We start from the raw sequence: 20,832 nt of genomic DNA on the forward strand, positions 1-20,832 counted from the left end.
GAGAGGAGATGGCAAAGAGCAAAGGTGAGGCGAAATCAGGGGAACAGAGAGAGAAAAAAGTTGGTAGGGGTTAAAAAAAACCAACCTGGTCTCATAGAAAATATCTACCTCTGTACACTTTTTGCAGCGCAGGTTTTACTTTTGTATTTATAGTAAAAATCATAGCAAGAACAAATTTACTATTGTCATTAGTCATTGATATATTTGTTAAAACTATGGTAATAGAAATACAATAGTAATAGAAATAACAGTCCGCCAAAAACATGGTTACTACACTTTTAATATAGTAAAACCATACTTTTCATAAGAGTTATTTAAAGTTATTTAAAACATATTGTATAAAGAGTCTTCATTGTTCTGCATGGATTAATCGATAGCCCTTTTCACACAGCAATGCTGGTAAATTACTGGTAAAGTCATTCTGGTAAATATAAAGGAGTACATCCCGAGTTATGTTTGAAAATATGGTGGGGGTGTGACTTTATATCAGAACACAGCAAAATCTTATATATACACTGTGAGAGTTAATTTGACCATTTTTAACACTGGCGATTTTGCTGTGAACGAACGTGTTGTTGATGTTTGGGTCATACACTTGCTCTTAACCCAACACTGCGCCGTGCTGCTCGCGTGCGGGCGGGGTAGACAGTGTACGGTCACTTCATGTATTTACGGTAATAAAGATCTGCGCATGCGTGACGGGAGAACTAACGTGAGATGAAAGAACTGCTCCGCCAGCTTCTGTTTCTGTGACCGAAGTTGGATACCTTTTATGTTTTGTCGTATGTAGCATGTATGTATGCTGATGACTGTGACGATGCACAAGCAGCCTTATTAAACTCGAAGGAAGTATTACAGCTTTTGCTTCGTGTCAGTCCTTTTCTCTGGTAATTTGACTTCTTTCTCTACACATCCCAACTTTGCCTTACAACGTGGAGATAGAAAGCTTTAAAACTGACCTGAACTATATGAGGACAAATGCAGAGACGCAAGAAAGAAAACTGGAAGCAGAAACCGTAATGTTCATACATACAGATACACAGAAAGTGCACGAGGGACGTGAGCAGTTTGGCGAATACATGAGAAAGTGTTTGGCACTGTTTTGAACAACTTCAGTGCAGAAATGTTTGAGTGTTATGATTGGGACAAAACAGTCAGCGCGTCATGCGTTGTACGTGCTCTTAACGGTAATCTTCATTCTTCGTTCACACGTCGCCACTTACTGGAATTTGCCGGTAATGTTACTACTTCTATTAATGGAAAAGTACCGATTTACCGTAAAGGTCCTGTTCACACATGATCTGTTAACTGCAATTTTCTTGCAATTTACCAGTAAAGACTGTATGTGTGAAAGGGACTATTGAGATGCATGTACAGACGTGCCTGCTCAGCTAGACTTGTATCCCCTCTCGCTCGTTTTCGGATGCATTGCCGCTCGCGCAGTTACAAAAAAAGCTGTGCGCACCGCCACTCGAAATGAGGCCATGAGGTAATTTTTGCCGCGCGCACCAAAGCGCTTGTGCGGACGCGTCATGTATAAACCTAGCTTAGCAAGGAAACAAATTTCTCACTAATGTTTCATTTAATTGTGTTTCATGATTCAACGTTTCTTTGGAGAAATAAAAAAGACAAATGAGACGATTACTGACATACAGTAAGTGTACAGGACTATTAACATGGCTTGGTACATCACACTTATTGTTAACTCTTTGACAAATTGTTAAATGCTCTCTACCTTCTAAGTCGCTTTGAATAAAAGTGTCTGCTAAATGAACAAATGTAAATAAACGTGGTCTTGCCTGAGTATTTATACGTTCGAGATCTTGGCTGAACTGAAAAGAAGAAACATTTGCAATTACTAGGGGAAGATGAGGTCAAATTGCTTTAAACGCTGTCTAAGAGAAACAATTGAGACATTAAAGACATTCATTTGGGAGTTTTCTTTCCTATGGGAGGGTAAAAGAGAAGAGACAAAGGAAATACTGTGAAAGATGAAGACGGGCGAGAAAGCCGAATGCTGAAATGTGTTCCAGCAAACCCGCTATAAGTCAAACTCCAGGGAAACTCTGCAGCGAGTTCTATTACAAGTTGGCGCTGAAGGTCAGATACTGTAGTTTAAGTGATACAATGTGCAAAGATGGATGGGCTTGCTGATAATATTTAACTATGTAATCTCACAGTACAGTGAGGGCTTGTTTAAAGAGCTCATATCCTTGGAAACCCTTGGCTTAGCGAGTCCCCTTATTACAGACCATTGGCGTGGATGTCCCTCAAACATTAACTACTGTTACTTATGCAGTCTGCAGAGTCTCCGATGAATATCCCACCGAAATGAAAAACACAGTCTTGCAGTGATGAAAGGATCGGGGAACGGGTGGGGGGCTGCTGTATGACTTGAAGGAAAACCCTTTGTTGTCTAAGTGCCTCATTTAAAAGTTTACCCTATTTTACAAGTGAAAGAGACCTTCCTTCTGTGCCGAGGCAAAAAATGAAGCGCGAGGCATGACAGACACTGAGCCGTAAAGGGGCTGAGCTGCTTTACAAGTCACTCGCAGGTACGCTTGATGAAAAAACACGACCCGTGGAATGACACAAAAGGTATACTGCCGTCGAAACCCTCTTTCACGCGGAGAATAGAGAGATAGAGAGAGCTGGCGTGGAGGGATGAGTACCTTGACTGCGAATAGTCTGCTGTCATCAGCCTGCCTGAACTTAGAATAAAGATCTGTCAGGTCTTATCAACGCCCAATCTAAAGATGACATTAAAACACACAGCGTACCAGCTACTGTAGCTTTTACACTATGCAATCAAGTACATTTCTCACATCATTTAAACATGGTCTTTACAGTACCATGAAGTGTGTGTGGGGGGCACACATATATTTTTATAGTAAGTACACTGCCTCAACAGTTATACAGTACGGAAAACAATTCTAGGCAAAATTAAAGGGATAGTTCGGCCAAAGATGACAATTCTTTCATTATTTACTAATCCTAATGTTATTCCAAACCGGTATGACTTTCTTAATCTGCAGAACACAAAAGAAGATATTTTGAAGAAAGTGGGCAACAACACTGGATCAGCTCTCTTCCATGAACACAAAACCACAGAGACATTTCTCAAAATATCTTCTTTACCACATAAGAAAGAGTCATTTACAGTTTTTGAACAACATGAGGGTGAATAAATGATGACAGAATTTATATTTTTGGGTGAACTGTCCCTTTAAGGCTATCACTAAAATTGTAAGAGAAACTGGTATATTAAAAAATATCAGATATTCCTGAACAAATTTCATTTCTCTATATAAAATGTATAATTTGTTAACACTGCAGCTACTTCATAAAGTGCATTAAGTGCTCATAAATTGCCCTGTAAAATGCCCTCTTACCGAGCAATTTATTTTCTATCAGTACAACTTTAGCCTAACAGAATACGTCTTTAAGCTCTTTAAAGTATAGCAACATCAAAAGTACAATATCCGTGCCTGACAACTTGTCATACCGCACAGCGTGCAATATGAGACATATTGTGAGCCCACTTGAATGCAGCGAAGTCCAACCACCCTTCCGCGAAACATAAAACACATCAATCTCTCCACCGCTCAGCTGACTAATTTTCGTCCCACCACAAACTTCTGGAGCATAACAGACTTCCGTCCCTGAAGCAACAACAAAACTTTTTAGATCACAGTGCCCACATACTCTGAGTAAGAAACGCCCAGGTATAGTCTATCAAAGAGAATTGTTGCCAGCATTCTCTTCAGTTAAGAAGAGATGGAGATGACTGTTTCACATCAAAGGCGGATGCGGAGTTACTGTACGTTTCAGTATTATTATTATTTGCGCTCGAAGGTTTGGAAAAAGGTTCAGCGACGACAACAACAAAAAAGGATTGACATAAGACATCATTAAGCATATAGCGCAGCAGACTAATGAGAAGAAATTAAATGGAAATTATATAAGAGCTAATAATAATAACTGTATCCATACAGACTGTTTTAGAAGAAGAAGGACTGCTTTTGTAACTTTTCTCAAAAGGTTTACATAGCAAATATAAGCCAATAAAAAATCCAATCCAATCGGATTTTCTTACGAGTTGACGTATTTCATATTTGGTTTGTTAGGTTACATGCACAAACCCTGGCTAGATATTGTAAGCAGTATTAAGCAAATACTGTAAGAATATAAAAAATATAAAATAAAGATCAAAAAATGAACCCAAGCTGACAATGGGGTGGTACACCCGTGCACCAGAGACAATAGATATTGACAAGATGTGCCACTGCTATTACAAGGATTGGGGAGGAATGCAATGTTCAATATGGCCGCTCGAAAAATGTGATTTTAGTGCAATTCAAGCTTAGCAAACCAAAGTTATTGTACCGTTCATGTCAGGTTTAATTATTGATCGTAAATATGCAATTTAATTTTGATTTCTCCAAGAGATTTTAGAAATATCTGCCTGTTGTCTTTGCTGTGACGAAAATGGCTGCTTGGGGGGGTTGCAAACATGGCCGCCAACTGGCATGACTTCCGTAAACGGACATTGCTTGCACCCAAAGAGTGCATATTAGTGCCTCCGAGGTACATATTGATCCGAAAGAGTGCATATTAGTACATCAAATATACACATATCTGTAACCAAATGGTACAAATTAGGAACTTTTTAAAGGGTACAGTCGAAGGGACAGCTTTGGTACGTTTCTGACATTTTTGTTTTTATCTAAAGCCAAGGTAAAATAAGTGGACCATAATACACTTAATACACTTATTTAAAGTGCCTTATTTTCACAGACGAATTTTGTACTTATTATACAAAAATTAGTTTTTAGTCTTTAAGATAAACTTAAAGGGATACCCCAAAAATGAAAATTCAGTCATTATTTACTCACTCTCAAGTTGTTCCAAACCTGTGTAAATCTCATAGAATGTTTGTAACTAAACAGTTCTGGGGCACTATAGACTACCATAGTAAGGAAAAATACTATGGTAGTCAATGGTGCCCCAGAACGGTTTCGTTTCCCAAATTCTTCAAAATATCTTTTGTGTTAAACAGAACGAAGAATTTTATAAAGCTTTGGAACAACTTCGAGTAAGTAAATAATGACATTTTTGGGTAAACTAAGTGTACTCAACTGTGCTATTTTGAGACACCATGAACCGAAGTACAAAAAATATATATATTTTTAGAAGCTATACGAAGTACAAAATTTATGTGTGACAATAAAGCACTTTAAGTACATTACGGAAGTGTACTTAGTGCATTTTTTACCTGTGGGTGCACACTACTGCACTATGTACACAGCAACAAACAGATTGCGAGTACATAAACCATTGTGATGAAGACATTCTCACCTCTTCAATCCATTAGGTTTGACCAGATGCCAAACAAAGGTCCAGACCAACTTTAATACCTCCTAAATCATTCTAGTGTGCATTTGCATTGAAAAGAAATCGAGGGTGCATTCTGGCCACATGAAAATTGAAAACGGCAGCCTGTGACCTGTGCAGGTGTAACTGCATGCTCTCGCTATGCAGAACGATTCACTGAAATAAGAGACAGTGTCACTCTCCTTTTATGACGGATATTTTATAATAAAGTCATGGGCTTGGACATTGTGATCTTTTCAAATTGGCCCATATGGAGTATCTCGCTTCTAGCCAGAGGTCATACTATTACATTTTGCCACTGGTTTTACTACACCTCATTTTGCACTCCTTCTGTCTGCGAAGGGTGAAAGATGTGATTTCTACCTGAGAAATCTTTTCATTATCATGACATTTTTATTCCTCGCCTTAAATAAATGCATGAATGTAACAGCCGAGCTCGAGTTTTTAATGGGAATCCTACTTTTTTGTTTCCTTTGTGACCATCAAAGAGCTTTCTCTTTGAAAGACTTGTGTTTGGTACAAATTATAGGTAGAAATACAAATTATAGTATACATTAGTATAGTTGCCACGGACAAATGCTGCCCAAACATTCAGTGCCACCAAAGTCTGTTTCATGTCATATTGTACAAGCATCATTACCCAACATGTGTGTTGTATTTAATCCAGGTATCTAAACAGACCGACAGAGACAGAATTAAGATAACGTAGGAAGGATAAGGTGGATGGGGTAAATGTAAAGATAAGGCATATCCCAATGACTTTCATAAAGAGCTCAAAGTTTAAAATGGAATTTCCTTTCTTGTGAGCTACATCATGCACACGCCTTGACTTCAGTATACTACAACTTCCCCTGATGCGAACACTGTCGGACAGCACCTATGAACCCATAAATAGTTATATATTTAAAACAACCGCTGTTTCAAGGTTAGAGCTTGAAAGGCAAAAAGAAAAAGCAATTTAATATTTGAGTTGTTGTGCTCGTAAGTTGCTCAAAGGCGTGTTCACGCATACAATGTCTATAGAAACGTGCAACAAGCCCTTTCGGAGACAGAAGCCCCCAGGGTCGGCAGACAGAATGCACACATTGAGTTTAAAGACTAGAAGGTGGATTTCAAAGTCTCCCTCACAGTCCCGCATTTCTCCAGCAGTCCGTGCCTCTCCAGCAGTCCGTCCTCTGTCCGCAGCTAATGGGATGCCGTGTGCGCATGAAGAGGGATTATTTGGCGAGGTCTCTGGCTCCTTGAGGTTAAAGGACCTTGAAATTTGCTTTCATTTAATTCTTTATTTCCTAAATGAATGAACTGGGATAATTAAATGGAATAAAATACATTAAAACCTAATAATGGCAAGTGGGAAATTGGAGAGGTTCACTAGTCTTCCCCCACAGCTGTGCGGGACTCTTAACGGCATTCTTGCGTGAAGCCCTGAAGCTGCTTGCAATAAGATTTAACAACACTTCTACTGTAAGTCCCCTGCAATGTCTACGGCGAGCAGGGATTTAAAAAATATGCACATAATCTTAGCATTATGCGACAATATTTCACAACTGTCAATTACCCCTTGCTTTTGCTGGTGTCCCTACTAAGATTTTTAAAAGGACAGTTCTCTAAAAATTTTAATTCTTTCATCATTTGCTCCCCAAATGATGAAATTCTTTTTTCTTTCGGACACAAAAGAAGATATTTTGAAGAACATAGGTAACCAAACAGCAGTGGACCCTATTGACTTCCATTGTGTGGACACAAAACCACTGTGACATTTTTTGAAATATCTTCCTTTGGGTTCCACAGAAGATAGAAAGTCATACAAGTTTGAAATGACATGGGGGTGAATCAATGACAGAATTTACATTTTAGGTGAACTAGTCACCCAGTCAACCTGTTTGAGTGGTGCCATTCCCAGGTTTTACATGGAAATGCTGGTTTATCATCTATGGAGTTAATAACTAGTCTTTTTAGCAGGGTTTTAAAAGGGTAGGCATACAGACGTGTAGGTATGTTAACCAAGGTCTATAAATGATTTGTCGGACCCTGCTGTCTCTGGTGACTTGAGTCCTATGAAGGCTTCAGGGCAGTTTGTTAAGCTCCGGGTCTCCTCCACAACTGTTAAATGACAAATGAAGGGCTTCGGACCCACCCTCTGTTATAATTAGGGACCATTTGAAATGGGCTGGGGTTTACATTGACCTTCTACTAAAGGGTATGGAAAAAAACTGGAAGTATAATCTAATAGTTGCAAATTGTTGATGCATATATTAAACATAATAGCATTGGCCGCTCGCCACAGCCCTGGTCCATTTCTCATGTATACAGCCTGGCAAGAGATCAGTGGATGGACAGAGTTCACATGGCATAACTGTACGTGGCTTTGATCAAAGTTTTCGCAGCAAAGATCTGACACTAAAAACAGATCGAGGCAAGACCACGGCAGAGCCACGGTAGTAACAAAAAATCACAAGCAGAAAGACACAAGCAGCGTCCGCACTGCAACAAGGAACCTTACGTTCTTACTGAAGGACATCGCCACAAATTCCTTTACATTACCATGATGATGATAAAGAAAAACGGCTTTTACTCGCTACCATTAAGGCAAGCAACAAATACATCATCCCACTCTCTGCGTTCTAAACAGCAGTACGATGTCCCGGCCCTAAATGGACCCTCACTTCTCCGATATCTGAAAATGCATAAATACCTGGGGCGGCAGAAACGAGGAAAGCAAGCTATTAATCAACGGACACGGGGGCTCAGATCTGGGACGGCTTTAAATCCAATAGGAGATTCCTTTTTGATGTTTAAAGCCCAACGGTTTAATATCCCCGCCATCCCCAAGTGGGTAATTGTTTCGCCTCCGCAGACAGAGAAACTGTCGATCAAGTCTCGCATGACCTTGTTTCTGTGTCTGCACTGACCTCCGGAAATGTAAAGCAAAGATCATATCACACAAAAAGCAATACTCCCACAAACGTGCCCCAAGCTGCAAATTGATTCTGCTGCCACAGAATTCAGACTCCCATCTCAGAGAAGCACGGAAATGGGGGTTTTAAAAAGGGGTCTTTTTATATTTATCCTTTCTTTCTGCAGATATCTATCCTGTGCGTCAGCTCAATGATTTTTATCATTATGAAAAGGCACTCTGCATATGTCGACCAAGATAGCTGTGGGACAAATAAGCCGCCGAATCTGACTGCCGGTGTTTAACACATTTCCTCCGTCGTGGCACTGATAGCGGCTTCAATTGTCTGCGGTAATGGGCCGGAGGGAGCGAGAGTTGCCGTGGTGACATTGCCTGAAGCCGGGCCGCTGCTCGGTGGCGTAGGGCGTCTCGTGAGACCGCCTCCCCTTTCTCCCGTTGGTGGAGAGATGGAAACCCGGCAGACGAGATGGTTATCCGGCGCTATCCAAAAGCCGCCGTTGTCCATTAAATCCCCTAAATTGAATTTAAAAGACTCGCTTTGGAAACTCGGTAGATGTCCTTGCAATGGACCAGAGACTAGTGACCCATTGCCTAATTAAAATACAAACTGGAAAAAAAGAGTTTGCTTTGATCAAATCAAACTTTAATTAGCTCAGATAACCCCAAGCTACCTCGAAAACATTACCAAGCGAAGGAATCGAGGACATTCTTCCTAGTGGAAAATTCATCATCCGCGGAAGATATGCTGCACTCTGCGCATAGGAGAATATTTGGCCACCGAACGAATCAAAAGAAAACACAACTTTATAGTTTAGAAACAAGCAAACCGAAATTAATCGATGATATCGATTTAACATGCTTTGATGAGAAGCACGGTAGAGCATGAGGTGAGTAACCTTTGGTACATTATCATTGTCCGTGACTTTGCACAGACGGATGTCAAAGGTCCTTCTAGCCAGAGGTACCAGCAAAATCAAATTCCCTCAACCTTTTGGATCACTCGAGTCTGTGCTAAATAATTGATGTGGCTATTGAGACTGGTGATGGGGCACTGGCAGTGATTTGATTTCGGAGCCAGTCTGAATGGGTTCAAGATCCTTACAGACACCCCGTGGAGGGCCAGTGAGAAATGTCAATCGCACCTCATCTAAGGACGGGGGCTTCTCTGCTACAGAGAGAGCGGCAATCTCCAGGCAATCTGCAGCAAGTTCACCATCCACATTTAATGAGACGAGCACGCGCGCACACATACACACACGGCCGGAATGATAGAACAAAGTGGCGCTCAGCTGCAGCTCTGACAAGTGTCTACTTCACCGCACCTGTGGCTCATTTCAGTCGTAATATAAGATAGAAAATAGAGTGAACGACAAAAATGGGATCATCGTCTAAATGATATTTGCTTTATATAATTTTGTAAAAGCCAAAGTCACCAAAGTCTGTGTAATTTATAGCACATGTGGTGATGATAGTAAATCATATTCAGTATCAAACAGGGCCCAAAAGTAAGTCTCACCAAGCCAACCAAATGCTAAAAGTAAACAAAACAGAGTAAAATGGGCTTTGATTCTACGGTGGATGGTAACATATCTAATAGGAAGTGTAAAAGAACACATGGTTTATCAAAATCATAAGGAAAACATCTTGTTGTCCTTCTAACAACTTTAATGCCAGTAGAAAAGTTATTATCAGAAGTTCATGCTGTTCGCCTAAAGGACATTTTCTCAAGACCTCCACATGGCGACATATTAGTGGAGTATTTCTCAAAATAAACCCAGAATACATTAAATATTATATTATGACAAAATCGCCTCCACTCTTTTCCACTAATATACTGTACAGAAATATACTAGATGTTTAGCTAAACGTTCAATGTATTTTTAAAGGGATACTTCACCCAAAAATGAAAATTCTATCATGAATTATGCACCCTCAAGTTGTTCCAAACCTGTATAAATGTATTAGTTCGGTTGAACAAAGAAAGATATTTGGAAGAATGTTAGCAACTGACAGTTCCGGGACATGATTGACTACCATAGTAGGAAAAATTATTGTATTTTTTTTGTTTTGTTGAACACAAAAATAAGATACTTTGAGGAATTTAGGAAAGCAAACAGTTCTGTGGTATGGTAGTCAATGATGTCCCAGAATTGTCAGTTGCTAACATTCTTCCAAATATCTTTCTTTGTGTTCAACTGAACAAAGAAATTTATCCAGATTTGAAACAAATAGAGGGAGCAGAATTCATGACAGAATTTTCAATTTTGGGTGAATTATACCATTAATCAAATCATGCAAAATATAGTTTTATGGTAATTTTCTCAATTCCAAGAATCAGGCAAAACGTTTGTTTTGGACCCTGTGACCAAGTCACCCAATGTTCCAAAAATAACTAAAAAGTTTCAATAAAATAACAAAAATTTATTCTCAATGAGCACAGAGCCAAAAACATCCAGGTTAAATGGTCCTCTACGTAATGCGTGATCGGCGTCACGTATGTGAAAGGTACAATCTATTTTTCCATTTCATCACATATGTTATGACTTTCATACAAATTTGTGAATCTAATGAAACGGAACAGACATGTTGTCTCGCTGATTTATTTCACGTTACCGTAGAACCTTCCATATGTTCTGCTGTGTATCCGAGAGGTACAGACGAATGAAAATCGTTACGCTCACACGCTTCATTTTGTCGTCCATCGTGATGTATAGCACCACCCCTGAAGATCTTTTCAAGTATTCAAGGCAAATTCTCCACATGCAGACGATTCATTTGCAAACACCTGGGATTTTAGTATTCTGACTGGCAGAGACTAACTTAATCATCTATAATTGGTGGAGTGGTTCTCATTTATAGTGACTGACAGCATCGATCCGTCTCAAAGGTAAGCCGTCAGGCCTGATAAATAAAGGAGAAAGAACAAGTAGTCACATTCCAAATGAGCAGAAAAACTGCTACATGACACGATGTAAAAACAAGAGCCACATCATATCTTATTGAGGAGTGAGCCTAATCCCCAGAAAGAGAAAGCTGGATATCGATGTGCATGATATTAAATTTAAAAATCTCGGGACCTTAAATAATTTAAGCGTGAAATATCACAGAGTATTTGATCTAGTCTCTATATCAAAACTACATTACACAGGGCAAAAACTGTGACAGAGGCTAAAAAAGCACTTTACACTGGCTGGCAGCAGAATTGTCACAACATAGAGGTTTGAGGGATGTTGGATTTTTAATGATGCACGTGCGTGCGTAAACTATTGTTGCATACGGCAAGATGCACACCAACAGAAACTAGTGTAGCCTATGTGCATACTGCATGCATAGTGCATGTGCTGCTCTGAATCATTTTTCACCGTATTTTGGTACAATATTATTTTGCAAATTAATTATGCGCTGCTATTCAGCGCAGTTTAGATCCGATGGAAGCGTGAAAGTATACGCGTGGAGATACGTTTTACAGAATTTAAGCACACCTTCTTTTACTTTCATAGCACATTTGAATTATCGTTGAAGCTTAAGTATCAAATTTCATATTTTTGTACAAACATTAATGGGAAGACCATCAGGTGACAACGGCAAAAGCATCTGTTCTATATGTAAATAAGTCCTTAGAATTTTCAAATACTGCAGATGTCAATATAGATTGTGTGTGAGCAACTGTGGCAGAAATCTAAGTCTGTCTTTAATGTACAGTATGCACATATATAGTAGTTTTCTTTTCTTAAAAAAATTACTTAAATCATTTGTGTTTTAACTACAAAAATCACTACTTATTGACATTGAGTTATTAAATCTTAACTGCCCTGAGGCACCTAAGGCTGCTTATTTGTTGACTATCAAGTTATCGATACTTAGGTAACGGTGCCTGTATTATATTAAAGTGTGTGCATGCTAACACATTAAAGGAACAGTTCACCCAAAAATGAAAATTCTGTCTTAATTTACTCATCCTCAAGTTGTTCCAAATCTGTATAAAAGTCTTTGTTCTGATGAACACAGAGAAAGATATTTGGAAGAATGCTTATAACCAAACAGTTCTTGGCCACCACTGGCTACCAAAAATTACTGAAAAACTTAGGAAAGCAATCCTTTCTGGGGCATTTTTGACTACCATTGTCATTTTCCTGCTATGGTATTCAGTGGTGGCCAAGAACTGTTTAGTTAAAAGCAGTCTCCCAATATCTTTCTCTGTGTATATTAAAGCAAATAAACGTACACAGAACTGGAACAACTCGAGGGTGATTAAATGATTTTTGGGTGAACTGTCCCTTTAAGCTGTGATGCTTAAAGGGGTCATATGACACGGCTAAAACGAATATTATCATTTGGGTAACACTTTATAATAAGGTGCTATTTGTTAACAATTGTTTATGTATTAGCTAACATAAACTAACAAGGAACAATTTTTCTAAAGCATTTATTAATATTAATTCATGTTAATTTCAGCATTTACTAATACATTATTAAAATCAAATGTTGTCACTGTTAACTAACATGAATAACTGTATTGACATGAACTAAAATGAACAAGAATTAATAAATGCTGAAAAACTAAATTGTTCATTGTTAGCTAATGTTAGCTAATGCATTTACTAATGTTAACTAATAGCACATTGTAAAGTGTTACCATCATTTGTTTAAGATGTAATGCAATGTGTTTACACGATTTAAGGTTCAAAAATGCTGTATTTTCGCTCTGTGTGTGCGATGATTGTTCAATTAACCAGCGCGTAGAGATTGGGCGAATACTGCAAGGGTGTGACGGAAATGTAATGCCTCTTACCATATTTGGAACATCAGGTTCCAAAGCAATTGTACTGACAGGTACGTCACCTTACTTGCGTATACATTTGGGCGGTCTTAGTCAAATCATACCACGAACTAACGTAGATTTGTGGGGGGGTGGTTACACGAGGCGTTTCAGGCAGGTCTGGGTGAGCATTCGCTTTTAGACAGAATGCATCTTTTGTTTCGACACTTTCATTTTTGCAATTTTACGTGTCTAATGCTATTGCATGGGCAACTTATAACACACCAAAGACACAGAAAAACACGTATTCGCGCCATATGACCCCTTTAAAGTAACATAACTTTTAATCCGGCGTGCAACATGTCATGTCCTCTCTGGTGAGAAATTCTGAAAAAAAATCCCCATAACAAGAGTTCTAATGTGTTTCCCAAAGTCAAAATGCAGCTTCCAACTGTACATCAGAATCATATTGCAGTAGGAAAAAAATATTCACCTGACCTGAGAGCCTCAAACAACAGATATTGAATGTGAAACGGCCCAGCCCATGACACACAGCCAGACTTCAGCTCGGATGCGTCTGCGACTGACTGCACAGAAAAGCTCTAGGCAAAATACATGACCAGAGTAGGTTTCTAGTTTGTATCACGATTAAACCACGGCTCCTTGATGCTATCAAGGAGCCGTGGGGATCTCTTAGTAAGGGATCGCCTCCAGAAACAAGGTTTTGTCTGTACCAGCGAAACACCTCTTGTCCAAATGCGGCGTGCATGCCCCGTGACTCTGAGTTTGAACAGAATTCCACCTTTCTAGTGTCATCAGAGCTGAGCTCTGGGCCTGAGTGTGTTCCCTTCCCCTCGAGTACACCACGTCTCAATGGCCATCCAAGTCATGCACAAGAGACTGGCTCTGAGCGATGACTAACAAATTTGTTGAGGAGTAAGTAATGTAAGGTTTGCTGACACTGGCAAGCTATGCCACACGCTCTGACTGCAAGAAAAGCAAAGATAAATTATAAGTCGCTCGCATATATCTTTGTTTCCACTGTACGCATCAAATCAATAGCGGGTCACTATTTACAGGCGGTTTGTTTATGAAAAGAGACACTTTTCTTCTTTTATGGAATTAAAGCAGTCTGCTTGAAGTTAGATAGCCGTTTTCTTTACTCAGCAAATTGCAGACCAACTTTCTTCCAGGCGGTTTTCTACCATTCATATCTTCTAAGACAGCGAAATTTGATTTCAAATGCTTACTTTGCAAGGCATGCATCAAACAGACTGAAATTACAGTATATTCATATTAATATTGTGTATACTAATATTATGTTATAATCTATATATTATATCTATTACATGCTTCAGCTGACAACCTTAGAATAAACAAGCACATTTTATAGCGTTGCTTATATGTGCACTGTATATGTAAACCCCCTTCTTCACACAAATTTACACCAATAAGCTCTTTGCTTTCATTTGATGTCACTGTATCAAAACGGTCTCCCATCAATTCACCACCCAGTGTGCTTATCACCTGCAGGCCTTGAGTAAAAAGTGCTGTCCTAAATTGCCAGTTAAGAGATAAAGGTATTTTGTCACAGGGTAGGATTTGTAATTTCAAGGTATACTAAATTATAAAAATTCAAGAAAGAAATGGTGGAAAACATGAGCATGTGTGTAAATGCGAATGCCTGAATAATTTGCTCTGTAATAGAATCTTAAACATAAATTCAAGGATGTAATTCAAATGAGACGAAGCATTTTAACATCAAAGAAAATATGACAATCAAGCCCTATTCACACCAATTGCCTGAGTGGGAAAAAAAATCACTAACCACATTTTAACTTGCATGCACTTACATGCAAGAACGTTATGTTTGCATAAACGCATCACATATGAATGCTGTAAACGTATTTAAACCTTACGAATTTTGATATATCCTGATATGTTAATAAAACAGCTTTAACATGCAATCACTTTAAGATCCATTCTTTATCGTTCAACGCTTCCAAGTGTACACACCACAACTTTTAAAACCTCAGTCAAAATACGCGCCCACATTTAGTCAATCTCACAAAGCTCAACTCTCACAACTCCAGCAATCTTCAAACACAAATTTCTCCAATTCTCTCTACACCATTTCTTTCCTTGCTCTCGTGCGTTACATCTTCGACCGTCTCTTTCCGAAACAGATAACACAAAGAAAAGCAAACAGCGCGATTGTCTACACGGCGACGATCAGCAAAATTAGCATGACAATACTCACTGTGGGGAGAAGGGGGCAGTCGGAGCTTGGCGAGTCACTCTGTCCGATGAACCTGCACGAGAGCGCGAGAGAGGGAGAGAGAGCAAACAGTCAGCTGTGAAAGCACAGTTAAGAGAAGGGAGGGGTGGAGAAGAGCCGCCACATGCAGAAACACAAGAAAAGAAACAGAAACAGAGGAGAACGAGGATAAAGCAAACGGTAGGAGAGAAAGTGGGAGGGAGGGGAATGGTGGGATGAGAAGAAAACACGTGGGCAGATTCTTTTGATTGTAAAAGTTCGACACGCGAACGGGGAAACCGGGACTGCACGCGCGCCGTTATTTGCTCACGTGACATCGCCGGGGTGAACTAGATACCTCATTTAACCTCGCGGTTTATGCATTACCAACTATTGTAGCAACAACAGACAGATAATGAGCACCGCTGCTTTGCTTTGCATTGCAATACATTGTTTTTCATCTAGCTTTGTTTGCAGCTTTAATGATTTTTGTGAATGCATTACACGAATAGTTAGAATTTTTATCTCATTATTTACTCGCCATCCATCATATTCTTCTGAGCCCACATGCTGTTATTTTACCACATGGAATGAAATTATTGAACTTTAATTGATCTTTTTCTGCAATAGCAGTAGGACCACAGGCACCAAGAACATTAGACATGTATCATAAACATAATCTGCATAACTTGTGTGCTATATACGAAGTCTTATGAAATATATGACAGCTTTGTGAAATACAAAATGTAATCATTATTACTGATAGTCTTTACCTACACCGCTCTTATTAAACCTATGCCACAGGCTGCGTGATGAATTACTTTTTGTCTGTTACTCTCAAAAAGCTGTCATATGATTTCAAGGATTCTCGTATGGACACTTTCATGGTGCTTTCTTGAGCAAGACAGCCCATGGTCTCTATAAGCGTGTATTTATTTACATTATTATTGCGCATTTGTGTCCTAAGAGGGCAAGAAATAATGACTGAATTTCTTTTTTTTTTTTGGCTGTTCTTATAACGTTTTTCCATGCATGCTGCTGTGTCTTGTGTGTATGTGTATCAACAGCTCAAAGAACCAATGATCTATATCACGACGCACCCCGGGAAGCAAGCCTCTTTTCCTGGTCTTTCTGCTGTCCTCTCCATATTTCCATCTGCTTCTCATGCGTGTTTCTCTCTCCTTTTCTCTTCAAGTGACAAAAGCAAGACCCCATTCCTAATCTGACCCCAAAACAGCAACAAAATCCCCCCCAGCCCATCATCCTCTGCCTGGTTTCTGTTTTCTCTCCTTTCTCTTTCATATCCCCGGCTCTCTCTCTCTGTGTCACTCTCCATTGCATCCTCTCTCCCCAGTATAACCTCTTCCTCTTTCTCCTCTCTGTAAACGGCTTTCAGCCGAGCAGAGATTACCTAGACCATGCTTCTCAGAGCAGCTTCAAAAAAGGGTGCTCTGGGCTGCCAGGCCGGATAACACCCCCCTCCTCCCTTCGATTGGAGAAAGGGGAGTCACATAAAGAGAGTGGCTTGGAAAATGTCTACGGAAGAAAAATATACAGAGGACATACGTATATCACACGCCGGCTGCATTCACAGTCGGTGTGAACTAACAGGTGTGACTCTTGAATTGTCTTGTTCATACAAGCTTGTATAGAGTAACGGTCCCTGGTCCCTACACTGATTTTCTGAAAGAGTTTGCGGACTTCCTATCGGACCTATTGGTTAACGTTGATAAAGTACTAATTGTCGGAGACTTTAATATCCACGTAGATAGTGCTAACGATGCATTAGCAGTGGCGTTTACAGAGCTATTACACTCTTTTGGAGTAACACAACACATCAATGGACCCACTCATCGATTTAATCATACACTAGACTTGATTATATCTCACGGAGCCGATCTAACCAATATAGATATTATACCTCAAAGCGACGATGTCACTGATCACTATCTTATAACATGTACACTGCGCACTGCAGAAATCAGCCGTTTAACTCGTTATCGACAGGGTAGAACAATTACCTCGACTACTAAAGATAGTTTCACAAAGAGCTTGCCAGATCTGACTCCTTTAATAAGCATACCAATAAATATAGAATCGCTCGATGACATGACCAGCAAATTGGGCACTATTTTCTCTAATACATTAGAAACTGTCGCACCTATGAAGTCAAAAAAGATTAATGAGAAAAACGCAGCACCATGGTACAATAGCACCACTCGCGCCCTTAAAAGAGAAACACGTAAACTGGAGCGCAAATGGAAACAAACCCAATTAGAGGTCTTTAAAATTGCGTGGAAAGAGAGTGCAAACTGTTATAAAAAGGCACTAAAAGCAGCAAAGGCTGAGCACCTCCGTAACCTCATAGAAACTAACAAAAACAATCCAAGGTTTTTATTTAGTACAGTTGCTAAACTAACAAATAAACAGACTTCACCTGACCTGGGTATTCCGCCGCACCTTGGTAGCAATGATTTCATGAATTTTTTTACAGAGAAAATCGAAAACATACGAGACAAAATAGTAAAAACTCAACCTCCAAGTCTGTCCTATAAATTAGTACCAACCATCGCCCCAAAAGAAAGGCTACAGTGTTTTTCACCTATAAAACAGGAAGATTTAATTAAACTTATTGCAACATCTAAACCTACAACTTGCTTATTAGACCCCATACCAACTAAATTATTAAAAGAGTTATTACCCGTTGCAATTGAGCCCATTTATAACATTATCAACTCGTCAATTAATCTAGGCCATGTCCCAGGAGCCTTTAAACTGGCCGTCATTAAGCCTCTTATCAAGAAACCAAACTTAGACCCCAATGAACTAGGAAACTATAGACCGATTTCAAATCTCCCTTACCTGTCTAAAATACTAGAAAAAGTAGTGTCCACTCAGTTGTGCTCTTTCTTACAAAATAATGACATACACGAAAAATTCCAGTCAGGTTTTAGACCGCATCATAGTACTGAAACTGCACTCGTTAAAATTACAAACGACCTGCTTATAGCATCAGATAAAGGTAACATCTCACTCCTAGTCCTGCTCGACCTTAGTGCTGCGTTCGATACTGTAGACCATAAAATACTTCTAGATCGCTTACACAATTATACCGGTATTCAGGGACAGGCACTACAATGGTTCAGATCTTACTTATCAGACCGACATCAATTTGTCCATTTAAATGGGGAATCATCAAATCTAACGCAAGTAAATTATGGATTACCTCAGGGATCGGTTTTAGGACCCTTGCTATTCTCCATATACATGCTGCCCCTTGGAAACATTATTAGAAAACATGGAATTAGCTTCCACTGTTATGCAGATGATACTCAGCTATATATCTCATCAAGACCAGATGATTCCTTCCAACTATCCAAATTGGCAGAGTGCATCGACGATATAAAGCATTGGATGACTTGTAATTTCCTTCTTTTAAATTCTAATAAAACAGAAATATTACTTATCGGACCAAAGACACGTGAGCAGAATATTTCGGATTATGACCTGCAAATTGAAGGCTGCACTGTTACTCCAACAAATACAGTTAAAGACCTTGGCGTTATATTAGACAGCAACCTGTCATTTAAAAATCACATCTCAAATGTCACAAAAACAGCCTTCTTCCACCTTAGAAATGTTGCCAAATTGCGAAATATTTTATGTGTGGCTGATGCAGAGAAGCTTATTCATGCATTTGTGACCTCAAGACTTGACTACTGTAATGCACTGCTTAGTGGTTGTCCTGCAGCATCAATAAACAAACTACAGTTAGTTCAGAATGCAGCTGCCAGAGTTCTAACCAGGTCCAGAAAATACGATCACATAACCCCAATGTTATCAACCCTTCACTGGTTACCCATTAAGTATCGTATTGACTTTAAAGTTCTTTTAATTACTTATAAAGCCTTAAACGGTTTAGCCCCTACCTACATAACAGAGCTTCTACCACACTACAACCCATCACGCTCTCTAAGATCTCAAAACTCCAGACTTTTGATAACACCTAGAATAACTAAATCCACCAAAGGGGGTAGAGCTTTCTCATACGTAGCACCTAAACTCTGGAATAGCCTCCCCGATACTATTCGAGGGTCAGACACACTCTCCCAATTTAAATCTAGATTAAAGACACATCTTTTCAGCCAAGCATTCACTAATACATAGCTAATGAACAGCAGCTACGCTAATTATTCTCTTTCTGTTTCTGCCCTCGCCTCGGGATGCCCATCCCGAGGTAGGGAGAGATTCCGCCAGGCCCAGATGAACGTCATATGCCCATCCACAACTAGAGATTACGCCAGCTACATCGGAAAATCCCGTGCCATCCTCCTGCGAGAGCCTGCGGACTGACTGACCATCCCAGCTCCATCCAAGGCAATTCCATCACCACCCAAGAAAAAGGCGACCATCTGGCCGGCCCAGCTCAGACAATTCCATCCCCAGCCGAGAGCAAAGACGGACTACCTGTCACATAAATGCTAAATTTACAATACTTGGTATTTAATGCTAAACTTACATCACACGACAGCAGTTTGAAGTTATGGCTGCACTCAGTGACTTTGATTGGAGGTAGCTGGGTGGGTGTTGTAGGGAGTGGGGGGGCTTGTTGGTTGTGGTTCGGGGCGTTTCATTTGTTGGGACTGTGTGGGTCTGGTCTGGTTGGTCTTGTTTTGTGGTCGATGTCGGACAACAGAGGAATAAAGTTAATTATGCCATTACTACTTTTCCCTGGTTGTTCCTCTGTTGTCTGTTGTTGATCGCGGAATGGGACCGGGTTGGACCTGCACGGTTTCGGCGGGTGGGGCTTCCTGGGTCGCGGCTCGTGGGCTCTCCCTGTTCTTCGTGGACGTTGCTCGGTGGCTTTGGTCGGGGTCACTGAGTGCAGCTATGACACGTCAGAGGAGATCTGGCCCTCCCGGCTGAGCCTGGTTTCTCCCGAGGTTTTTTTTTCTCCATTATTCAGCATTGGAGTTTGGGTTCCTCGCCACAGCAGAGCAGTGCAGTGTTGGCTTGCTCACCGGGAGACTGCATTTATTTATTTATTTATTTATTTATTTATTAGATATTATTTATTATAATGATCTTGCTTGGTCTATAAACACCATGCACTGTGCTGTGTTTTACCTTTCTGTGTTTTTCTTATTTGCTCCTGTAAAGCTGCTTTGGAACAATGCACATTGTGAAAAGCGCTATATAAATAAAATTGAATTGAATTGAATTAACGTAATTCAGTATCACAATAGCTGTGCGCAACACTTAAAACCAATTACTGTAACTCAAGTCAATATAAAAATGACTTTCAAATATTAAAAAGATCCTATTTAATAGTACGTTATTAGATAAACCAATACAAGTGAGTAAAACATTTGGGCCCTGTTTACACCTGGTGTAACCGGGGTGTGAAACGTTTTGAGCTTGGCCACTTTCAACCACTTCCAGAAGTTGTCGAAAATGCTTTCGACCGGATTGTGTTTGTAGTGTAGTGTAGTGTGGTGTAGTGTA

The 20,832-nt window shown here is 39.8% G+C and overlaps 1 protein-coding gene across 7 annotated transcripts in view; it reads right to left on the minus strand.

The window, feature by feature from the left end:
• Positions 1-20,832, minus strand: part of rbfox3a (RNA binding fox-1 homolog 3a) — a 402,031-nt gene that overhangs the window by 265,359 nt on the left and 115,840 nt on the right. For 6 of the 7 annotated variants that reach the window (XM_057358077.1, XM_057358078.1, XM_057358076.1 and 3 more), the window contains one exon: positions 15,331-15,382. The exons of the other annotated variant lie outside the window; for it this stretch is intronic. In XM_057358077.1, coding sequence (XP_057214060.1) covers positions 15,331-15,382 — 52 coding nt within the window. The remainder of the gene's footprint in view (positions 1-15,330; positions 15,383-20,832) is intronic. 7 annotated transcript variants of the gene reach the window in all.

The sequence above is a fragment of the Triplophysa rosa genome, linkage group LG18, assembly GCF_024868665.1.
Source record: "Triplophysa rosa linkage group LG18, Trosa_1v2, whole genome shotgun sequence".
Classification (NCBI taxonomy): Eukaryota; Metazoa; Chordata; class Actinopteri; order Cypriniformes; family Nemacheilidae; genus Triplophysa; species Triplophysa rosa.